General features: G+C 58.2%; 1 protein-coding gene across 1 annotated transcript; it reads left to right on the top strand.

The window, feature by feature from the left end:
- Positions 1–23361, top strand: NPTXR (neuronal pentraxin receptor). The gene is made up of 5 exons (XM_045062382.1): positions 1–840; positions 13290–13518; positions 15795–16042; positions 18585–18764; positions 19106–23361. The coding sequence occupies exons 1-5, from the start codon at positions 235–237 to the stop codon at positions 19328–19330; spliced, it is 1488 nt and encodes a 495-aa protein (XP_044918317.1). The 5' UTR covers positions 1–234; the 3' UTR covers positions 19331–23361.
- Positions 23362–23588: the final 227 nt, after the last annotated feature.

Genomic DNA, 23588 nt, shown 5'->3' with positions numbered 1-23588 from the left:
CCCGCCGCCTTCTCCTCCTCGCGCCGCCCGGGCTCAGAGCGGCGGCAGCAGCGGCCGCGGCAACAGCTCCGGCTCCGGCTCCGGCTCCCGCTCCGGCTCCCGCTCCGGCTCCCGCTCGGCCCCGCGCGCCCGGGCCCCGCGCCCCGACCCCGCCGCCGCGCCTGCCGGGGGGCCTCGGGCGCCCCCGCCGCCCGCCTCACGCTGAAGTTCCTGGCCGTGCTGCTGGCCGCGGGCATGCTGGCGTTCCTCGGTGCCGTCATCTGCATCATCGCCAGCGTGCCCCTGGCGGCCAGCCCGGCGCGGGCGCTGCCCGGCGGCGCCGACAACGCCTCGGCCGCCTCGGCCAGCGCCGCCGCCGCCGCCGCCGCCGCCGCCGCGTCCCCGGGCCCGCAGCGCAGCCTGAGCGCGCTGCACGGCGCGGGCGGCTCGGCCGGGCCCCCCGCGCTGCCCGGGGCGCCGGCCGCCAGCGCGCACCCGCTGCCGCCCGCGCCCCTCTTCAGCCGCTTCCTGTGCACGCCGCTGGCGGCCGCCTGCCCGTCGGGGACCGAGCAGGGCGACGCGGCGGCCGGCGAGCGCGAGGAGCTGCTGCTGCTGCAGAGCACCGCCGAGCAGCTGCGCCAGACGGCGCTGCAGCAGGAGGCGCGCATCCGCGCCGACCAGGACACCATCCGCGAGCTCACCGGCAAGCTGGGCCGCTGCGAGAGCGGCCTGCCGCGCGGCCTCCAGGACGCCGGGCCCCGCCGCGACGCCATGGCCGACGGGCCCTGGGACTCGCCGGCCCTCATCCTCGAGCTGGAGGACGCCGTGCGAGCCCTCCGGGACCGCCTGGACCGCATCGAGGTGAGCGCCGCGCGCGCCGTCGGGGGCGGGCGGGCGGGGGTGGGAGGGGCCGCTCGCGGGCGCCCCGGGGAGGCCGGCCGTGGCCGGCGCCGTGACTGAGGCTCAGGGGGCGCGCGGGAAAGGCTCGTTCCGCTCCCCTTTTTCCTCCAGGCACCCTCTGCCGTAAGCCTCGGTTTGGGCTTCTGCGAAATGGGCGTGAGTGCCCGCTTGTAGTGAGGATTTAGTAAACTGTAGGTATATGAAAATGCTTGGCCCGTCCTAGGGCCTCCTTAAATGCCCGTTTCGTTTCTTTCTTCCAGACCCCCTCCCCCCCCCCCCAACGCGGGACCAGTCCCACTCACTTCCTGTGGTCAGGAGATAGGAAGCGCTGTCCAGGGGACTGGGGAACCTGCTGTCCTGCCGAAGAGCAGGGAAGGGAGTGTCCCATAAGCCAAATCCGGCTGCCCCTCAGGGCTTCCCATCCCCGTACCCCGCCCCCGCCCCGGGCTCAGACCGCGGGCCCAACCGCAGGAACTTAGATAGCGCTGGCCTAGCCTCTACTGCCGGCAGCCAGCCGCTCTGGGGTGGGGACTGGCCAGAGAACAGGCTCTTGCGCGGGCTCCTTCTCCACACACCCCTTTCAACGGTCCCTGGCTCAGGTCAAACACAAGGGATGTAACAAAGGGAGTCGGCTCTGGGCTGTGGTGTGATTCTGCCACCAGTGGTTTCTCATTTGAAGTCTCCAGACCCCCCACCTCCCTGTGAAAACCCATTTGGGGCCCCCCCGGAGCGGGAGCTGGGCAGACTAGGAAGGACAGACAGCTGCAAGACACTGACCACCCCCCAGCCATCCGTGATTTCCAGATGGCAGGGAAGGGGGTTAGCAACAAAACTGAGTCTGCGAAAGAGAGGGGAGAAAGAGGCCAAAGGCTCCTTTAGTATTTTCCCCCAACCGGGTGCACCTGACGAAGGCAGAGGGAGGAGAGGCTGGAAGGAAGGGAAGGTAGGGACTCCCCCCTCCTCATGGCTCTCGCAGATCAACCTCCGGCCCAGCGGCACCAAATGATGCCTGTGTGGAAGGTTGGCCATTGCCGTGGCCCAGTGGCCCTCCAGGGAGTCTGTGCAGGTGTCAGCACCCGCCTCTGGTGGGGGTCCGCCGGGGGGTTGTCACATGGCAGCCAGGCCATCACAGCCAGCCCTGTCATCTTACTGGTGAGACACTTGGGGCTCAGGGCCCTCCTAAGGTGAGTGACAGGAAGGAGGAGAGCCCAGGAGGCTTGTGTGCCAGGCCAACACCCCCCGTTCCTACTTCACCTCTGGGGCATTTCTAGGATGCGAGAGCCAAGAGCAGGGAGATAATCAGAGAAACACTGAAGCGCAACTGTGAAGGGGAGCCTCAGTTTCCCCACCCGTGCAATGGGGACAGTAATGTCACCTGCCTCGTCGGGGCGTTAGGAAGATGAAGTGAGTTCATCTTTGTGAACGGCCCAGAACGGCGTCGGGCAGAGATGTGCTCCATGAATTTGAGTGATGGCTATTTTTATCATTAAGCAATCATATTGCTAATTTTTCAAGTAGCCAAAGATCAAAATGGGAACAACCCCCCCCCCTTTTAGGAAAAAGAGTTTATTAATGTCAAAAAAAGAAAAAAAAAAAAAGATTCGGTTTTCAATAAACTTCCTCTTGCCTGCCCCAGCCCCTGCCTCCACACCCAGATGGCACCGTGGTTCCTCCCACGTCTGGGGCTGGCAGGGCTGGGCTTGCCCTGGACCTGTTCCCCCAGCACCTGTGCATTTGGCAGGGTGGGCTCCCCTCCAGTTAGCCTGCTGAGGTTGGGGGGGGTGGGGATCCTGGCGCCTGGGATTTGTCACCAGACCAGCCTCCCGGGTTGGGAGAGCCCTGGCTTCCCTACACACGCCCCTCCTGCTTTCTGAGCGCAGTGGACTTGGAGGCAGGAAGGCGGGGGTCTGCTTGCCCACCAGATCTGCCTTCTGGGCCTGGCAGCCCCAGAGCCAATCTCCCTGGGGTCTTTGGGAGAGACTGGGGTCTGGACCCTGACAGTTGTGGGGTCAGACTCCTGAGCTCAGCGGAACCGTGTGCTCTCTTTAGCTACTGTCTTCTTCCTCCCCTCTCTTCATCCGATATCCTCAAAAGCTTGCCCCCGGATTCTCAGGGTCTGTGTTCTCGCCACTCACCTCTCTCCCCTTACAGCTCGCTGAACGTGCTCTGGGGCCGTCACCCAAGACGATCAATTGAATGGGAACGATTCTGTCCTTACCTTGATGAACGCCTCTGCAACATCTGACCCCAGTGATCATTCCCTCCTAAAGATCTCCGGGCCCTTGGCTTCTAGACACCTCTTACCTGCTCTTCCTCCCTCTCTGCTTCTGTGTCCCGTTTCGGGGCCCTCCTCCTTTATCGGTCGCACCCCTCCTGGCTCTCTTCTCACTTTCCCTGGGTGAACTCAGCCACACGCGGAGGCTCCCAACGCCCAGTCCGCTGTGGCGCCCCAGCCAGCTTCGTCCCGCCCAGGTTTCTTTCCGGAGCTCCAGACCGGTAGATCCAACCGCTTCCTGAGCACCTCCCTCTGGACGTCACACTGGCCCCCTGCCCTCATGGTGCCCCAACCTGGACTCAGGTCCTCCGCCGACCCGCTTTTCAGGTGTGCTCTGATAAGCCATGGTTAGTTCCCGCCCTGCCCTCCTTCCAGTCGACCTCACCTCTCTTGCAGCAGCCTCCTCAGTCGTCTCCCACTCCAGGCACACCCACCCCTCCATCCGTCTTCCTTAAGCCCCAAGGATCGTCCTTAAGCCCATCATGGGGCTTCCTCATGGTGCAAACCCCTCAGCCTGCTCCCAGGCTCTCATTACAGAGCTGGCCCATCTCCCATTTCCTCCTTGCCTCTGCCCAGATTACCCCCAGAGTAGCCATACTCATCAGCCAAGGGTCTGCTCTGAGGACACCTCCTCCCAGAGGCCCTCCCTGATCGCACACTGACCTTTTCCTACCCCCATTCCTGCTCCCGCAGCCCTCTGCGCATCCCTGCCCGTCCCCACCTGGCCCGTCTCTGTATCACCACCCCCCCTCACCCCACCAGCCCTCTACCAAAGGGGAGGGAAGGTCACACTGGCCCAGCCTCTCCTCGAGGCCTCAAGTGAGAACCCTGTTTGTGAGCCTAGGAGAAATTATTTCTCTTCTTGCCTGTGTTTTTGTTTTTGTTGTTATGGTCGTGGCTGTTAATGGAAAAAAAGTCAAAATGTGTCTTGGGGGGAAAAAATCGCATTTAATTCCACCATTTCATCCATTTTTTCATCCCCTTCTGGTCCTTTATCCAGATGTAGACATTGTTCCAGAATTACCGGTTGCCAGTAATTACCGTTTTAATGGTGGCCATGATATGCTGGGATCTATCTCTGGCTCCACCATCCATCACTGCTCTGACCATCTCTTCTCCTTTGCTGGAGATGTAGGTTGTCCCTAATTATTTTTCTTCTAGATGCTCATTACAGGATCAATTTCATGCAGATAGGTTTTTTTTTTTTCTTTTGAAGTCTGTTGAATTATTTCTTTAGGCTGAATTCCCAGGAGAGGTATTACTGGGTCAGAGGATATTGATTTTTTATGGCTGTGGCCAAGAACCACTTTCCAAAAGGGTTGAACCATTTACATGGCAAGCAGCCACGCATACATGTTCCAGGGTTCCTTTTTTTTTTTTTTTTTTGCATTAATTTAATGTATGTGGCAAATGAAGCTTTCAGATTGATTCCGTCAGCAGTTCTTTGTTTGACTAAACCACATCCTTAACCCGGCCTAGCAAGCTGGTCGCCTGCCTCCATCTTGGGGTGGAAAGATGGGGGTAAGGAACACCCTGACAATGGTCACAGGGGACCCTGGCCTCGATAACAATTATAGCTCATGCTTGCTGAGCGCCTACTGTGTGTCGGGCACTGGGCATTATCTCATTTAATCCTCATCAAATCTCCATAAGGGAGGTAACCATTTCATCCCCCTTGTACGGATGAGGAAACCAACGTTCAGAGTGGTTAAGCAGTTGGCCCAAGGTCGCGCACAGCAAGGGAGCCTGTCAGTGTCTGGTTCCAGAGCCCTTAGTGGGCATCATTTTCTCTAGATCCATCTGGAGAGGTCAGACCTCACCTACCTTCAGGAAGAGTGGGAAAGGCCGGTGGGGGGGGCAGGGCCTCTTGCTAGACGGTGCCCCGGACCGTTTCTGTGTCAGAGCCCCCAGAGCCAGAGGGATGAGGGCCGGTCCCCAAAGGCTTGTCCTGCCGGCCGGCAGGACCGGCAGAAGGCTCACGTGGAAGTTTTGCTAATAATAAATAACAGTATTAAGTAACACTGATTGGCTCATTCAGTCTTGGGCCCTGTGAAACGGGCTGTACACGCTCCCCTGTTACAGATAAGGACGTGGAAGAACCAGAACCCGACAACCCGCCCCACCCCCGCCCCCACCCCTCCCCTCCCCCACCCCACCCCTCCCCCACCCCCACCCCTCCCCCACGCGCCGGCTTCCGCTTCCGCTCCGTGAAATGATACAGCGGGGCCAGATGTTCGCGAAACACCTTTCAGCTCGAAATGTTCTCCGAGGTAGCGCGGCTGGTGGCATAAAGTGGAGTTCTTTTTGCTTGTGACTCTAAGCTCTTTACTTCCCTCTCTGTTTTTTTTTCAGTTTTCTAATCTGTAAAGTGGGTGGAAGGGGGGGGGGGAGGCTGGATCTGGGCCCGGCCCTTTGGGCTCTCCGTTGGGAGTTCTTGGGCGGATGCCTCCTGCTTAGGGATTGGCGGTGGCGGGGAGGGGGGGGGAGAGTTGAGGGCGGTTACATGTGTGTGCGAGGCCCTCACCGAGCCCCCACCCACCCACTCCCAGGCCTCCAGTTTCGGAGGGAAATCTGCAGAGAAACACAGCGCCTTAGGGAATCTATCGGTGCCTTTTCTAAAGTCTGTTGCTTTTTTTTTTTTTTTTTTTTTTTTTACATTGCTGCCCATTCTGGCGGCTTCTGCTCTGTGAGGGCTGCTTCCCTGACCCTACCTCTTTTGGCCGTGAGGGGGGCTGGCGCGCTACAGCAAGAGGGGTTCTGCCCGTTGGCCTTCTGTTTGACGATATGGATCCTCGGTGCCCACCTGCAGCCCCAGATGGCGCCTCTCCCTGTGGCTGCCCCCCCCCCCATCTCTAGGTGGTACACTCCCACTGCACAGCCCTTAACCCCTACTCCTGCCTGTGCCACGCCTTCGTCTAGCAAGACACCGGGTGTTAAAAACCCCGGTTCTGCCACCTGTTTGCTGTGACCTTAGAAAATTCCTTCTTCTCTCTGATCCTCAGATTCTCCACCTGTCAGATGTCAGGGGCGCGCACGGCGCTCCGAGGAGCCAGCTTGCCCCGCCGGACGGTGCCCTGGTGGCCTCCCGTCCCTGGCAGGCCTTGCCCCAGGGGGGGAGGCCCTTCCTGCTGTTGCAAGCTCGGCAGGCGCTACGTGAACAGAAGGCAGCACCTAACCTGGGGGATTTTTTTTTTTTCTTTTGAAGTATATCTTCTATTCGAGATACGTAAGAGCTCACGTCTCTCACTTACAAAACACACAAATCTTAAATGTGCAGCTCAGTGCACACTTACGTGTGGACGAGAGCGCCGCTCAGATCGAGAGCGGGACATTTCCAGTGTCCCTGAAGGCTCCTCTGGGACCCCTGGAGTCCCTACTTCCCCAGACTGCCGCATCCCTTTATGTCTGGTGTTTCTGTTGTACGTGATGGCTGACATTTGATCGTGGGGCGGGTGACAGTGGCTTGTGATTTTTTTTCATGCCGTGTAGTGTTTGGGTGCATAGACACGCCTACATTTACTTACCCCTTCCCCTGTGGATGGACATCCGGGTGTTACAAATAAGGCTGCCATGAACATTCTTGTGACATCTTTTGGTGGTGATAAGCCCTCATTTCTCCTGGATACATCCCCAGGAGTGGGTGTCTGGGTCCCGGGAGAGACATTTACGTAGCGTTTAGGAGGTGATGCCAAACACTTTGCCGAAGTGGCAGTAAGCGTTTACATGCCCACCTGTGTGTGAAGCTTGCCAGCCTTGGTGTGGTTATTTTTAAAACCCTCCCCATTCTGGTGGGCGTGCAGTGAACTTACTGTGGTTTTAATTTGTGTATCTCTGATGACTCACGATGTTGAGCACCTTTTCTTCTGTTTATTGGCCATTTGGTGGAGTCCTTGCCTATGGGAGGCGGAAAAAGGTCAGGCAGGGGCTGGCGCTCCTCACCAGGTGACGGTGTGGTGGGGTTCCCCGAGGACAATCTCGGGCGCACGGTCCCCCCCATAGAACTCTAGCGGCAGGGGCTGAGACAGCCAGCCCGGGGTGGAAACACTTATGTGCCCCCACATGCCCCTCATTTGACTCCAGGGGAAGCTGAGGCCCAGAGAGCCCGAGTGACTGAAGGCCACACAGCACGGCAGAAGCTGAGCTGAGCTCACAGCCAGGATTTTCTATTAAAATGGGCTGGGAGGGGGGGAGGGGGATCCCCAGTCTTTGCAGTAGATGTTTGGCCCCGGGCCCAGAAGTATGTGGACAAGCAGGGCCCAAGAGGGAATTCTGTGGCAATGCAGCCGTGGACAGGGAGCACTTGAAGGGAGAGGCAAGGGAGCCTGGGGTTGGGGGTGACCTATCACTTAACTCCGAGGCCTCAGAGCCCAGGACCGAAGACCAATCCGGCCTCTATGGCCTGCTTTCCTGCCCCTTCGCCTCTGGGTACGTTGGAGACACAGGGCCTGCTGGGAGAGGCCTGCCCTGACTCACCTTGACCCCTGCCGCCCCGCAGAGCCCGTGCCTCCATGAGGGCTCTCGTGCTGTCACGCCCCCTAGTCTACCTCCCCCCCCCCCCCCCCGCCCCAGCTGGGAGCACGGCCCATGCCCGGTGCAGGCCTCGTCCACCTCTGGACCCATTGCACCTGTCACTCAGGAAGAGGCAGCAGGGCATAGGGCACCCTCTGTGCCAGCCTTTTCTAGGGGCCTTCCAACTGAGTCCCCATAAGCACCATGGGACTTTTAACTGCTCCCATTTCACAGGTGAGGACACGGAGGCTCAGAGGGGTTGACCTTGCCCAGGTCACGCAGTGGGGATTTCCCTCTCGACAGCCGGCTCCAGCCCCCCCTCCCCACCCGCCCCACACAGTCACTACTCACTGTGCTCTGCTGCCCCTCAGTAGCCGCAAATAATAATAATGGTTATAACCATTTATCAGTCACTCATCGTGTGCCAGTCTTCACGTACGTTCTTTCATTTTGTCGTTACTTATATTCCAGAAGGTAGAGACTATTATTATCCCGTTTTATTTTATTTTTTTCATTTTTTTTAAAGTTTATTTTTGAGAGAGGGAAGACAGAACGTGAGCGGGGGAGGGGCAGAGAGAGGGGGAGACACAGAACCCGAAGCGGGCTCCAGGCTCCAAGCTGTCAGCACAGAGCCCGGTGCGGGGGTTGAACTCACGAACCGCGAGATCATGACCTGAGCCGAAGCTGGACGCTTAACCAACGGAGCCACCCAGGCGCCCCATTATCTCCATTTTAGAGTTGAGGAAAGGAGTTGAGCAGCTTGTCCAGGGCCACAGATCTAGTAAGCGGGGAGCCTGGGAACGACGCTGGCCCGTCTGATGTGAGTCGTGCCTGTGCTCGTGACGTCGAGTCGCCACAGCGTATGTGGATGGGTGGACGAATGAGTGAGGGAGGGACTGAGTGAATCGAGACCCTCGGTCTCTCCACAGAAGCCCTCTTTCTTCTCCCTTTGGAGCATCTTAGATCAGGTGTGGGGAAAGCTGCCATCTGGAGGGTGAGCAGGCTTTGGCGGGGGGAGGTAGGGTGGGAACAGGAAGTGTGTTCTTAGCAGAAGGAACAGAATGTACGGAGGCCCTGGGGTGAGAAAGGAGCTGGGGGCCGTTGGTGACTTTAGGTGGGAATGAAGTGTAGCCTGCAGGGGTGGGGAGTGAGGGCTGAGCGCAGAGAGGCTGGGACTTTATCAGTGGGGGAAGGGAGCTGTTGAAGGATTTTCGGCAACATGGTTGGATTTGCAGTTAGGCGGCTGCCCCCGGCTGCGGTGTGGAGAAGGGCCGGCGTAGGAGCCGAGGTGACGGTGGCCCGGACTAGAGAGGGACAGAGGAGCCAAGCAAGGCTACCATTAAGATTCAGGGTTAGATTCTACGCTCAAAGACTGCTTTTGGACTTTGGCCTGTTTTGTTTTTTTTTATCTTGAGAGAGTGAGCGAGCGAGCAGGGGAGGTGCAGAGAGAGAGAGGGAGAGAGAGAATCCCAAGTAGGCCCCACACCATCAGCGTGGAGCCCGACGTGGGGCTCAGACCCACGAACTGTGAGATCATGACCTGAACCGAAACCAAGAGTTGGGCATTTAACCGACCGAGCCACCCAGGCGCCCCTTTCCTGCCTTCGTTTTTGTTTTTGTTTGAAAGAAAATCAATGCAGAGTATCTGAGACCTACACGCAGGTGTGAAGAACACCGACCAGGCAGGGATCCAGGCTCAAGAAGGACCAAAACATTTACAGCCAGCTCGCGCCCGGGAGAGCCTCCCAACTCCCAGCCCCAGACCGCCCACCCCCGAGAGAGGGTCACCTCTGTCCCGAACTTGTATCCTTCTCGCCCCCTGTGTTTCTTCCTGCTTTTACAAATCCATGATCCGGTTTGGAATCTTTGCAACTTTGTATAAACGGTGTGTAGCTGTGTTCTGAGACTTGCTTCTTCTCTCGCTGTAATGGTTAAACAAACAGATTTATGGTCGGGGTTGGAGCAGGGTGGGTCCCTTCAAGCGATAATCAAGTAGTAATTATAATAATATCATCCACACTTGCAGAGCCCTTCGTAGGCCAGCTCTACCCTAAGGGCATTATGTAACTCAATTATCACTAATATGCTAGGAGGTATTATGGCTGTCCCCTTTCAGCTGGGAAAACTGAGGCACAGCAGCTGTACATAAGGTCACCGGGCTGGTGGAACCGAGCTGAGCCCAGCAGAGTCGCACGAGGCTTGGGGGTGGTCAGGTGGGGAGGTGAGTGAAGCTGGTTCTTTTCCACCCGCCCGGGGGCCCCTGGAGCCGGGCCCTGCGTGGTCCGGGGGGCGGGGGGGTGGAGGGTGAGCTGTGCACTGAGGTCCAGCACCCTCCCTCTGCCCCCCACAGGAAAGGAACAGACCCCACGTGGGGACAAGGCGGCTGGGGTCTTCCCTGCATCCTCCCAGCCTCAGAGCCACCCGGCCTGGGCAGGTCCCTCCCATCCGGGCCCCCTCTGTGAGGCTGCCGCCCCCCCCCCCCCGCCACGGTCTCACATAGCCTTCCAGACCCTCCCAGCCTTTTCGTGGCCACTAGAACCACTTCCGCTGGCCCCCCTGGCAGGCAGGGCGGCCGGCATCGTGCCCACTTGGCAGCCCGAGACCCACACCGCGAGGGAAGAATGGGAACAGCTTCTGGAATCAGAAGGGCCTGGGCTGGGGTTCTTGCACCTCACTGTCTCAGTTCCTCCATCTGTAGAGTGGGCCTCCTCACCTCCCCAGATCGCCGAGAGGGCTGTGAAGTGTTCGCGCGGTGCTTCCCTGGTGCGGGGCCTGGCACGCGGTAGTGACAGCAGTGACGGCGGCGGTGAGGACAACTCCTCTGCCCGCCTCCTCCCTGCCGAGCGCTAATGAGCCCAGCCCGTTAGCGCTGAGCTGGACCGGGACCCCGGCGCTGGCTCAGGGCCTGTGCGCTTACACCGAACCCCACGCAGACTCCCAGCGCAACAGCCTGTGGGCTCGGAGCCCCCCTTTCCCTGCCTCTTCGGGACCTGAGTGGGGGGTGATGGCATCATCATCCCTCCCCCCCACCCTGGGCCAGGGGCCCGATTGGCATCAGCCGGGAGCCCACGCGGCACAGCCTGAGCCCGCAGCAGATGGGGAAAGTGGGGGGGAGTCGTGTTCTTCTGATTCAGACACTGGGGTGGGGAGGGGGCCGCACACGATCTGGAGAGCCCACCTCCTCCCTGGCCTTCCTGCCGGGCGGCAGAGCTGGTGGCTCCGACAAAAGAACAGCTTGCACGCCCGCTCACCGCAGCGTCTGTGTAAATAGCACTAGACGTCCTGTTCCTTCCTGCCCGGCCCCTTCTCCCTCCGCGGGAGGAGGACGCTTTGCTAGAGAGCGCCAGAGGTATCGGCTTTGCCCGGCCCCGCTGCTGTAGAAAATTCAGAAGGACCTCTGCCTCAGTTCCCCCATCGGTGAAATGGGGGCAGTAAGAGTACCAACCAAAAAGGGCGGCTGTGAGGACTGAGGAGTAAATACGCGTGCAGCGCCAAGGATGGGCCTGGCACGCGGTCTCACTCAGATGTGTGCCCTTCGTGCCAAGCTTGGCACTGTCGAAAGAGGGAAACTGAGGATAGAGGGTGCCGGAGCCCAGAACACCCAGCCAGAGCCCCCTCCCTCCCCCCCCGGCATTGGTCCAGGGAAGCTTCTGGAGGTAGTGAGCTCTTCGTTGGCCGATATAGCCAAGGCTCACAGTTTGCGTTCTGCTCTCATAGTCCACGAGGGCCTGTTACTGCTCTCTGCCATCGTTACATCTGTCCTGGGGCTGGTTGTCCCCATTTTACAGAAGGGGAAACTGAGGCTTTGTTTTTAGTCACCCAGAGTCAGGATTCGTAGGCACCCAGGGAGTCAGCAGGAGCCCTCCAGATAGGACATGGGAGGTTCGTGTAACGGGTGGGGTCAGGTGCGCTGGAGCTGCTCATCCCTCGCCCGCCCACCTCCCTCAGCCTGCAGCCCAGCCCGGCCGGCCAAGCAAGCGACTACACAGAGGACGGACGGATGGATGGCTGTGCCCTCTTATGTGGGACGTGGTGGGGGACGAAGGTGGCTTGGTCTGGGCCCTTCTCCTGCCCACCGCCATTTAATCCTGACCACAGCTCTGCAAGCTGGGCATTCCAACTCCTTATTTTATAAATGAGGGGAAATGAGCCCAGAGAAGTTAGCCCACCTGCTCCCATTCGCAAGGCGGAGTGACAGAACCATGCGTCAGTCCCCCTCCCCCAGCTCCTCAGCGTAAGGTCCTGGCAGCTTCTCTCAGACACCGCCCTCCCCCACCCCCAGCGTTTTGAGGCGGGGGACACGTTTACCCCCTCATCACATGGCCAGACAACAAGGCTCAGAGAGGCGAAGGGATCCACCCAGTCTCACCCAGCAAGTGGGCTGGGCCAGTGGGGGCCAGGGAGGGGTGCTTGCCCCAAGCCGAGGGGCCGTCCCTGCGAGGCACAGGGCACCTTGGTTGTCCATTTGACCCTCAGCTGTCCCTCCAGCACCCCGTGCCCTGCCCGCGGTAGGCGCTCACCATTTACTCGCTCACTTACAGATTCGTGAGAACTCAGTGAGCTCGGGTCTGGGGCTAAGCCTGCGGACAAGGCCCGGGGCTGACTGAGCGGGAACTGCCTGGGCCTCTGGGGATGTGGAGGAAGCCAAGGGGACAGAGAAGGTCTAATTTGGCTCCTAGAAGCTCGCTGAATTATTAATTTTCTGCTGATGCTCCCGGTGCCTGCCAGAGACTACCCCCTCCCAGAGTCTGGACGTGTGGCCTTGCCTGCCTTCTTCCATCCCAGAAGGGGCTTCCTCCAGCAGGAGAGGGGGAGGAGAGCCCCCCCCCCCCACTGCTGGCTCCTGTCCCAATTCTCCTGCCCCCTGGGGTCTTAAGACAGGAAAAGGGGGACTCTAAACACTTCGTCCTCACCCCAGGCAGGATGCGGGTGTCAGAGACCAGCTTAGAACACTCTGCCCTAGACAGTAATTGCAATAACCAGGCTCTGTTCATTGGCGTTAACTGCCCAATCATCCCCCAACCCTTCTAAATAGATATGCTTGTCCCCTGTTGCTTGTGAGGAAACAGGGGCTCAGAGAGGTGGAGGCATTTGCCTAGGGTCACACAGCAGATTGGTTCTTGAGCTGGATTTGGGCCCCGGGTTGTCCGACTCCAGAGCCTGTGACTTGAACCACATGCTACTCTGGAATGGGCGCACCATTGCAGCTCTTTTCCAGAAGCCCCTGGTTTGTGCCCCTGCATCTATCTGCCCAGTGCCCACGCAGAGCCTCTCACCGTCTTAGAGAAGCTGGCCAAGTGAATGAGTGAAGACTATCCATTCCTTTAAAGACCCATCAGTGTCCAGTCTTTCAGTTAAGAAGGGCTCAGCAGTGGCTCTCAGCCCCGATGGCAACATCAGACCCACCCAGGGGAGCTTTCAGAGCTCTCCACTGCCGGCCCCCCGACACCACCATAGACTGACATGTTCTTGAGGTCAGCTCACCATCACTTTGCATATGGAGACGCTGAGGCTCACCTGGGGTCAATCACCAGGGGTGGGTGGTAGGCACCTCTGAGCCCCGTGTCTCTTTCCTTCCTCCCTGCGAGTGACCTCACATGCCCCCCTTTTTTTTCTGCCCCGTAAGCAGCAGGAGCTCCCGGCCCGTGTGAACTTCTCAGCCGCCCCAGCCCCTGCGCCCGCGGTGCCCACCGCCCTGCACTCCAAGATGGATGAACTGGAGGGCCAGCTGCTGGCCAAGGTGCTGACCCTGGAGAAGGAGCGCATGGCTTTGAGTCACAGCAGCCACCGGCAGCGGCAGGAAGTGGAGAAGGAGCTGGATGCGCTACAGGACCGCGTAGCCGAACTGGAGCACGGTGGGTCCTGGGCCCCGCAGAGGGCATAGCAGGCGAGGCCTTGGTTCTCAGATGGGTCCTCAAAGTGGCAGATTCACTCGAAGACGTTTTTATGCTCTCCAGAGGCTAAAGCTAGATGGGATGGCGGGGGAGGAGGCTGCAGAACCCAAGAGGGTGAGAATAATTGGGGAGTATCATCAGGATTATTATTTTTAACGGTTAGCGTTTTCTGGCACTTACGTTCTGGGAGTGGGCTAACTACGTGACATGTCAGCTGGGTTAACCTTCACAAACCACACAGGGATGGTGTGTTATTATCCCCATTTCGCAGAAAAGGAAACCGAGGCTCAGAGAGGTCAAGTGACTTGTCCAACGTCACAGAGCCAGTGAATGGTGGATCTGAACCTCAAAGTGGGTCTCATGCCAAAGTCCGTGCATTTAGCCACCCCACAAAATAGCACCTTCAGTGAATCCAGATTTTGTCACTTGTTAAACACCTGGGCCTGGCGCTTCCAGGGGTCAGGGTAATGGGTAGTCCACGGGTATGAGCATCAAGGGGACCTGGCTCCGGCCTCCACAGCTGTCACTGGCTTGCGCTGAGACTTTTGAATTTTGCTTCCTTTCCGCAGGCCTCGTTTTTCTCATCTGAAATACGGGGATTTAGGACTCAGGAGGTCTCAGGGAACTTTCATCTTTGAAACCTTGGGAGGAGCATCCTGTAAGAGGCTTACAGACAAGTTAGGGGGGATCCTGAGTAATTATCTGGGACTGGCTTAGATGGGGACAGAAGTTTCAGAGAAGGAAATCCAAGAGGCTGAAGGAGGTGAGCCTCAAGCTAGTCCTTGCAGGCAGAGGTAGAGTCAGTTGTGGAGTGGAGGGGCCATAGCAGGGGCACAGCTGAAGGCAAGGCTTGGCCTGGTGGGTTTCCGGCTGGAGTACAGAGACAAGAAAGGCAAACTCATCCCTCCTCAGTCCTGCCACTGGCCCCCCTGTACTGCATCTTCTAAGGGATTGGGGGAAATGCCCCCTCCAGCGGCTGTCGGGCAGAGAAGAGGGAGGCAACTAGGCTAGATGTCTGTATGCCTGTGGGCAAGTCCCTTCTTGGGACTCGACTTCCTCATCTATGAAACAGGCTTCAAGGGACCGTCACCGAGCCCCTTCCTCTCTTACCATGATGCATCATCACATCAGCCTTCACCCCAAGCCCCAACCGAACCTGGGAACCTGGGTCCACCATTCCCAGCCCTAACCCCCTAACCCCAGCCCTCAACAACCAGCTGGAGGAGGGGAACTCCTCTCCCAGAGGTGGGTGTGGTGGGTGTCACCCCCCTGCCCATAGAGATGGCGACTCCCCAGTCTGCCCCTGCAGAAAGCCCTCTAATACTTAAGGCATAGAATCCCTGAAACTCTGTGCTGCCCTGGATATCAAGGAATCCCAGGATGATCCTGTTCAGATCCCAGCTTTGCCACTTACTAGCTGTGTGGCCTTGAGAAGATTACCTAACCCCTCTGTGCCAAGGTTGCCTCATCTGTAAACTGAGGATTATAACAGTGTCCACCTCATAGGGCTGTCATAAGAATGAAGGAGGTCATGTATGTAAAGGCTCTTAGGACAGTGCCTGCCATGCAGAAGGCACTGTAGAGTGCTTGTTAAATAAACAGGCAAAGAGGGGTACCTGTGTGGCTCAGTTGGTTAAGCGTCCAACTTTGGCTCAAGTCCCGATCTCACAGTCTGTGAGTTCAAGCCTTGCATTGGGCTCTGTGCTGACGGCACAGAGCCTGCTTTGGATTCTCTGTCTCCCTCTCTCTCTCTCTGCTCCTCCCCTGCTCATGCTCACTCCCTCTCTCTCTAAAATAAATATTTAAAAATGTAAACAATAGGCAAAGAAGTCCAAACAATGATCATTGGAATAGTTAACATTTGTCGAGCATTTACTCTGGGCCAGGCCCTTTACATAGTTTGTCCCACTCAACCCTCACACAAGCCTGAGAGGGAGGAAATCTTATTTATGCCATTTTACTGAGCAAACTAGGGCCGAGAGAGGTGAAGTTGAACTGTGGAAGGTCATGTGGCTGGGAAGTGTGGAGTCCGGATTTGAACTCAGGACGTCTCAGGTCCAGAGCCCTTGGACCTTAACCACACCCGTCAACACAATGGCAGGGTAGAAAAGGCTGTAAATGCATCTGGTACATGGCAGATGTCCAGGGACTAGTAGCCCTCATTCTGTAGTCCGCGCTGCCCATCCCCATCAGTGGCCACTGATCCCCACCATGACCACCTTGCCCACCCCCTTCAGGGTCCTCAGCCTACAGCCCCCCAGATGCCTTCAAGATCAGCATCCCCATCCGCAACAACTACATGTACGCCCGCGTGCGGAAGGCGCTGCCCGAGCTCTACGCCTTCACCGTCTGCATGTGGCTGCGGTCCAGGTCGGGTGGCAATGGCCAGGGCACACCCTTCTCCTACTCCGTGCCCGGGCAGGCCAATGAGATTGTGCTGCTGGAGGCGGGCCACGACCCCATGGAACTGCTGATCAACGACAAGGTGAGTGGAGGCTGGGCAGAATGGGAGGAAAGTGGGGGGCCGGGTGACCCTTCCAGGAGCACCTGCACTGTGCTGGGTCCCAAGCCTGCGGGCCCTTTCAGTTCTCCTGCTCAGCAGCTTCAGCACATATGAAATGCCTACTGTGTGCCAGGCTGGGTTCTAGGAGTACAAAGACAAGCCAGACCTGGGGCTGGCTGCAGAGGGGCCTGGATCCGAGAGCTGTAAGTGATGGCATGTCCATTTACAGAGGAGACCTGTGGGGCTTCCCCAGTGACCCAGCTGTAGGAACATGGCTACAGATGTCTGACCCAGGGCGCTGTCTCTCTCATGGGCAAAGAGAGAAGCCAATGAGGCCCAAGGACCTACTTGGGGAGGGAGCGCTGGTGGACTCCTTGCCCCCGTCCTCCTCTGCAGCTCCCCCTCTGCCGCCCTCCTCATAGGGAGAGTAGAATGGGCCATGGTCAGGCCTGAACGCTGGATTTGAATCCTGGTTCTGCTGCTTACCCTCTGTGTGACATTAGACTGGTCACTTACACGCCCCGTGCCTCAGTTTCCTCATCCGCCAAGGAGGACTGGCAGTAGTCTCTACCGTGGGGTTGTGGTGAGAAATGAGTGGCTTACATACATGTAAAGGGGTGTGAGCAAGCCTAACATTTAACAAGCTTTGAGCCACGTGAGCTGTTGTTATTATTCCAGGCCCAGTGCTCATAAGCACTTTACTCACATTATCACCCTTGACCCTCCCAACAGCACTGGGAGGTAGGCACCCTTATCATTACCATTTTGCACATGGAGAAGCTGAGGCTCAGAGAGGGCAAAGAATGCACACAGGCCCACACAGCTGGTGAAGGGGTGCTGATAGGATTCACGGTTTGGGGCTGCAGAAACCCCCCGTGAACCCCTCCACCGTTCTGTGCTTGGGCCACCCATCTGCCCCATGCCTGGACCCCCAGCCCCACAGCCCTCCCTGCGCCTATCTGCAGGGCAGGACAAGGACATGGGGGAGTGGTGTGGCAGGGGCACGGTGATTGAGCAGAAGAGGGAGTGTCTTATCCCCTCATTCCCCTCAAATATCCTCCTTCGCCTGCCATATTGCTTTGGGATTTGCAGCCATGGTGGTCTTTTAAGACCCCCCTGGAAATGTAGGCACCACCTACCACACCCACTCATGACCAGCCCACAGCCTATAGATCTGCTAGGAGTGGTTGTCACCCATCAGAACCCAGCTCAGCAGGAGGTGTCTTTCATGGGTGTCCTGGAGGAGGATGAAGAAGAAGGAGATGGGCCCAGGGGACAGGAGTTTCTCTTGTAGCCCAGTAGGTCTTAAGAAGCCTAGGGTAGCTGGACAACATCTAGATCCTGCTGCCATGTCCCCTTCGTACACCCCCTGGCTGCCATCCTTGGCCCTGCTCAAGCTCAGCACTCAGGTCTCTGTGGAAAGGATTCAGCACCCTGGACAGGGCAGTGAACAGCGCTATTCCAGGAACTTCAAGAGTCCTTTTGAGGGTCAACTTCAGGGATTACTCCAGTCTCCTTTGATTCCAGCCTCTTAGCCTTTGCTGCTACTGTGCCCCCAACTTGCTGGGATGGCCAGATGCATTGTCCTTCCAGATGTGTTTGAATACCGTGTCTGCTGTTCCCACACCTGCCTCTTCCTATGGGCCTTCACAGCCTCTGTACCTCCCAAATGGCCCCTGGTCTTTTGTCTTGTAATGTTGCCCTGAAGCTCTTCCCTCCCGTGCAGACTCAGACTCATTTATAGCTGAGACCGGATCCATATCCCCAGTGTCCAGAACAAGGCCTGGCCCCAAGCAGGCCTCAGATAGTGTTGTATTCAAGTGTGATCTCAGAACTAGGTGATGAAAGAGCCCCTCGGGAGTCCCAAATCCACAGGCAGCAAGTACCTTTCATCTCACGGGCCAATTTGAGTCAATCACCAGCGGCTTTCCCAGAGCCCCGTGGTAGGAAAGATCCCGAGGCTGAGCCTAGGTTCGTAATTGATTAGCCATGTCTGCCTTGAGTGGAGGAGCCAGAGGTGGCCACACATTTGCCACCCTTTGCCTGACCTCCTTACTTCACAGATGAAGACCTGAGGCCCAGGGAGGAAAGAGCAGCCTCCCCAAGGTCCCACGGGAGGTTGGTTGGGAGAGCCAGGGCTGGGTGCCAGTGCCCAGCCTCAGAGTCCAAGGCTCATTCCGCCACTGCCAGTGTGAGCCCAGCTGCGTGGCACTGTGTGAGGTGTTCAGAGATGGTGAGATGTGGCTCCCGCCCCGCACCCTGTAAGAGGGTGAATAAACTAGCTGGAAACACCTGAAAACCAGTACCGAAGAGTCCCTTGTGATCTGAGAGAAGTGCCTGGTTGAGTTGTGGGGAAAGAAGAAAAAGCGGTCCGAAAGATGCTGGGCTGGGAGGAGCGGGAGGGTCAAGCCTTGGGCCAGTCCCTGGAGAGAAGAACACGGGTCTCCTGGTCCCCCCGCCTCCTCACTGGTCCAGCCTTGGGACTGTGGCACCTCTGACCCGGGGTCGCGGGACCTATGTCCAGGTGGCCCAGCTGCCTCTGAGCCTGAAGGACAATGGCTGGCACCACATCTGCATCTCCTGGACGACGAGGGACGGCCTGTGGTCTGCCTACCAGGATGGGGAGCTGCAGGGCTCCGGTGAGAACCTGGCTGCCTGGCACCCCATCAAACCACATGGAATCCTCATCCTGGGCCAGGAGCAGGTAAGGCCCAGGGTGGTATGGGGGCATGAAGCCTAAGGAAGATATCTCACTCACCCAGGGCCCCTGAGAAGGAGGGGTTAGGTAGAGGGACCCTAAGAGCACAGCAGTGATCACTCAGTCTGACCCAGCCATTCTGCAGGTGGGCAAACTGAGACCCAGAGAGACTAGAGACCTGCCCAAGGGGCTGGAACCTTGGGGACAGGGCTGGAACTTGGGGACGGGGCTAGAACTTCGGGGACGGGGCTTCAGCAGGACCTGGGCCCTGATTGAGTCAGCCTGCCTGTCTTTCCCCCTGCCTCACTCCATGTCTCTCTCCTTTCTCTGCTCCTCTCTTGGCCCAGGATGCCCTGGGTGGCCGGTTTGACGCCACTCAGGCCTTCGTGGGTGACATCGCTCAGTTTAACCTGTGGGACCACGCCCTGACACCTGCCCAGGTCCTGGGCATTGCCAACTGTACCGGGCCACTGCTGGGCAACGTCCTTCCCTGGGAAGACAAGCTGGTGGAGGCCTTCGGGGGTGCAAAAAAGGCTACCTTTGATGTCTGCAAGGGGAGGGCCAAGGCATGAGGGGCCACCTCATCCAGGGTCCCTCCCTTGCCTGCCATTTTGGGGACCTTATTTTGGGGGCACACATTCCCTCCTCAGCCTACCCACACACTGCCCCCCCTCCTGCCCTGCTCCTGGCCGTGCCTCCTGTTTCCCCCACCTATACCTACACCTCCAGAATGCCCTGCCCTGCTATGGCTGTCCCCTACCCCCACTTGGACGGGGACAAGCAGCTCAAGCCAACAGGTCAAGCCTGGGGTGAGTCCAGGACCTGGGGGAAGGTGGTAACAGTGCCCACAGCTCTGTCCGCTCTCTTGGCATTAGACTAGAGCTGTCTCTTACCCCCACCCACCCTGGCCCATCAGCCATGTCTGATTCCGCTGATCTCAACAGCACATCCCACCAGGCTGGGGGGGTGGGGGGGCGGCGGGAAGGACCTGCTATCTCAGTGCTCCTGTCCCCCATGCAACAGGCCTGGCCCCATCCCCGTCAGGGCCACAACAAGCTCTAGAGCTGTCCCCTCAGCCTAGAAGGGCATGACAGAGACATAGGAGACTCAGACTCACCCCTCCTCCATCTTTCCACCAGTTGCCCCTGAAGGGGCAATGGAATCTTGATGGAGCCTCCCGCACCCTCTCTTCTTCCTCTTTCCTTGTTTCTTTGTGTGCAGTGGTTTGAATGTTGGTTCCACGCCTGGCCCACCCCCACCTCAATTTCCAGGACATTCCCTTCCCGGCTCCAGCCTGAGGGATCAAGACCCTAGGAGGCCAAAAGGCCATAGTCACCCCTTGTGCTCGCCCACATGTGTGCTAAGTGGCAGGTCCCCTCTCCTCCTCCGTGCCCGGGACAGGACCTGGGCCACTTCAGCCTGGCCTAGGAGCAGCTTGAGGCAGAGGCACTGCGCCCTGGGACCCAGGCTATGGCAGAGTCGCATTACCTAGCCCTTCTGCATGGCCCTGCAGCCTCTGGGGGAAGGAAGGCAGGAAGGAACTGAGCAGGCAAAGAGGGGAGAAGGGTGGAGTGGTGTGCAGAGCACTGGATGAGAAGGAGGAACCCATGGTTCCTAGCCAGCCCCGCTGCTGACCTGCCGTGTGGCCTTCTGTAAGTCCCTGCTCTCTCTGGGCTCGTCTTCCTCATTTGTGAGCTGAGGCCCTTGCTGTGGTCATTGCTGAGAGCTCTCCAGATCAAACGTGAGATTGTCTGTGATTCCACGTGGACAGGGTGGGGCCAGCCTGAAGCTGCCTAGCAACCAGGGGACGTAGCAGGGGTAGATTCTGAGAGTTGGCAGCAGATGGGATCATGGGCTGGGCATGGGTCAGGGTCAGCAGCTGGCTCCAGAGAGTCAGGGGCAAAGGCAAGGGACTAGGCAGGCCAACTTCATGCACAGATTGTAAAAACCAGCTTTTCTGGATTCCAACGCCCCCCCCCCCCCCCCGCCCCGCCAGCCTGGCACCCTTGCCTGTTTGAGAGTGTCTCACCCTGAGTCCTCACCGATTCCCCCAAGAGAGTAGAAGGATGTAAAAACTGAGTTAAAGCCACCTGGTCTGACCTCTTGCTTGTATAGCTGGGGAAGAGCTCAGAGAGGTCAAATGACTTGCACAGGATCACAGAGCCCAATGGGGCAGAGCCAGGACTAGAACCCAGGGCTTCTGAATCCCTCTTCAGGGCTCTTCCCCTCCTATGCCATTCTGCCTGTCCACGAGTGTCCTCGAGTCCAGCCTTCGCCTGAGAGGATGGACGTTTGGGAGGTCAGAATGCTTTCCAACACGAACATCTTCCCTGATGACGCACAGAAACATCTTGGCGTCCGGCCCCGCCAGGAAGTAGGGGGGAGGACAGGTGTGAACGCCAGGCACTCTGGCAGGAATGGAAAGCTGAAAAGGCAGGTGTCCCTTCTGCCAGTCGCCTACCAGGTGTCTGGGCAGCTGCAGGCTACCGGGCTCGAGCAGGTACAGGTGCCTTTTGTCCCGCTTTCTGTTCCCCGTCTCTGCTCCCCGCCAGCACGTAACCTGAGGCATGAGCTATAGGCTGTGGGGCCGTTGCTGTGGAGGCTTCTCCAAAACTTGTTGCCGCCACCTCCCAGACCCTTGTTTCCATTTCAAGAGCACAGATAGACCGTTGGGCACCTCCAGCCCAGCTCCCCCTAGAAGAAGCAGCGATGGCGCGCTTCTGCCAGAGACTGCTGAGACCTAGGTTGCCCCGGTAACAGCCAATGACATCAGCCCAAGTGCTGGGTCAAGCGTCTCTTAATGACATATGCTGTTGCTGGGGTGACAGCGGAATTCAGAACTCAGATTTCGGGGACACTGGGCCTTATTGGGTTTCTGTTATTGTTTTTAAGGAAGCAGCTTTTGTGGAGGCCTGGGGGGAAAGAAAGGGTCTTAGGAGGAAAGTGACAGAACTTGTTTGATGGCTGAGCCCACCCAGAGGCGTCCTCCCAAGTCCTTTATGTTTTGTCATGGTCATAATGAGACATCTGACCTCAGTCCTGTGCTGAGTCACCCTGGTCAGCCCTCCGGAGGGAACAGGAACAAACCCGAGGCGTCAAGGTGCAGACCGTGAGTCCGGGCCATCGGTGAGTGGCCTGGGTGACCATTCCCATTCCAGGAAGATGCAAGCCTGGTGTCCCCACCCCTCCTTCATCCATGGACCGCTCTTCACCTCTGCCCAACGCCTGCCGTTTGGACTCCAGTTTTGGTCTTGTTCAGCTGCTCCTGGGCACAGCCGAGAAGACGGGGAAGGAGGAGCTAGAAATGTCGCTCGGTTGCGTCCCTGAGCTGCTGTGGCTAACGATGGTGCCAGGGCCCGTGTTCCTTACAACCTTGTCAGGCGCTGCGCTGAGCACCTCGCATCATCTCATTTATCCTCCCAACACAGTTATGAGGTTGGAACGGTTTGGGGCCCCGTTATACAAGGGAGGGAACTGGGGCACAGAGAGGTTAAGTAACTTGCCCAGTGTCAATCAGCTGGCAGAAGATGGAGTCTAGCGTTCAAACCAAACAGGTTGCAAAGGCACGGGCACCCCTGCTCTCTGTAGGGAGTGACACTTAGCATCGTTGCTCCGGGTGGATTTTGGCCTGAAGAGATGCTTGACCCCATTCACTACCCTCACAGGGTTTGTGATGGAGGCAGAGGCCCGGGATGGGCTGGCCCCAGGGCCAGGGTCCCCTTGGGTGAAGCCATGGGAGGGGTCTCAGCCCCTTCAGGGAACATGTGCCTCTGAAGTGTGCCCGCCACCTCAGCCCTCCTGGCTAGAGTTTCCAGGAGAAATGAAAGGGAAGAGGAAGCTGGATAGTCTCCCAAGTGTCCCAGGCAGGGAAGGGGGAAAATGATGTTTCTCAAACTCCTGCCTTGGGCCAAGCCCTGCGCCAGGTGCTTCACAGCTCTTATCTGCCAGATCTCCCCACCTTTGTGGCACGTTGTACCCCCAGTCAACATCCCGAGGGGGCCGATCACCTTGCCATAATTGTGCATGACCTTGGACCACAGCTTTGGGCAGGAAGGATTCTTCAAGAGGCCCACGCCTCGTTTTACAGATGAGGGAAGGTGAGCGCCCCTCGGGGCCACCCAGCCGGACCCCTGGAGACCTGATCTCAGCTTTCTGACTCCCCACAACGCAGTGGCCCCTACCCCCGCCCCCCCCCAAAATTGGGTCCCTGCTCCTCTACATTTCCCAGCACCTTGCCCTGAGCAGACTGGAGAAGGGGTCCCCTCCCAGAGATGGGATCATTCTCTTCCCCTCTGTCACAGCTGCCTGCCACCCCAAATCCCACCTCACCCCTGCTGGGTGGGGAAGGGGCTCGTGTGGGCCCAGGCTGAGCAGTGAGTGAGCGCGTCCAGCTGTCCGACACTGTGAAACTATTGTACCCTCCTGGTGACCCACCGCCCCCTTCTCCTTGCCCAATTTTGTACATAAAGTGACATGAGATGCACCGTGTGTGTGTGTGTGTGTGTGTGTGTGTGTGTGTATGTGTATGAGCTATGTCATGGGTTTTTGTTACTTTTTTGTTTTTGTAAATTTGAATGTTCAAAATAAACAATGTTTACTCTGAGGCTTTTCTTCCAAGGGTGAGCTAGCCTGGGGTGCCGGGCGGGACAGAGCAGGTGGTACGTTGATGTCCCACAGCCGCACCCAACCCCACTTTTGCCTCTCAAACGAAGAGTCCTGCCAGCTCCCAGGTGCAGACACACCCCGTTTCCCAGGATTTATGCAGGAAGGATGTAAGTCCCACATGGAAAGTGTCCCAGTTCTGATAACTGGGCTTTGGCCTCATTCCCG

The sequence above is a fragment of the Felis catus genome, chromosome B4 (assembly GCF_018350175.1).
Source record: "Felis catus isolate Fca126 chromosome B4, F.catus_Fca126_mat1.0, whole genome shotgun sequence".
NCBI lineage: Eukaryota > Metazoa > Chordata > Mammalia > Carnivora > Felidae > Felis > Felis catus.
This window is presented reverse-complemented; position numbering and strand designations above follow the sequence as displayed.

What these genes read in the sequence shown, in the direction of transcription:
- NPTXR (XM_045062382.1), top strand. Translation starts at nt 235, where the DNA reads ATGCTGGCGTTCCTCGGTGCCGTCATCTGCATCATCGCCAGCGTGCCC. An exon ending in CGTAGCCGAACTGGAGCACG is followed by an intron (nt 13,519 to 15,794) that starts GTGGGTCCTGGG and finishes CACCCCCTTCAG; the next exon opens with GGTCCTCAGCCTACAGCCCC. An exon ending in AACTGCTGATCAACGACAAG is followed by an intron (nt 16,043 to 18,584) that starts GTGAGTGGAGGC and finishes ACCTATGTCCAG; the next exon opens with GTGGCCCAGCTGCCTCTGAG.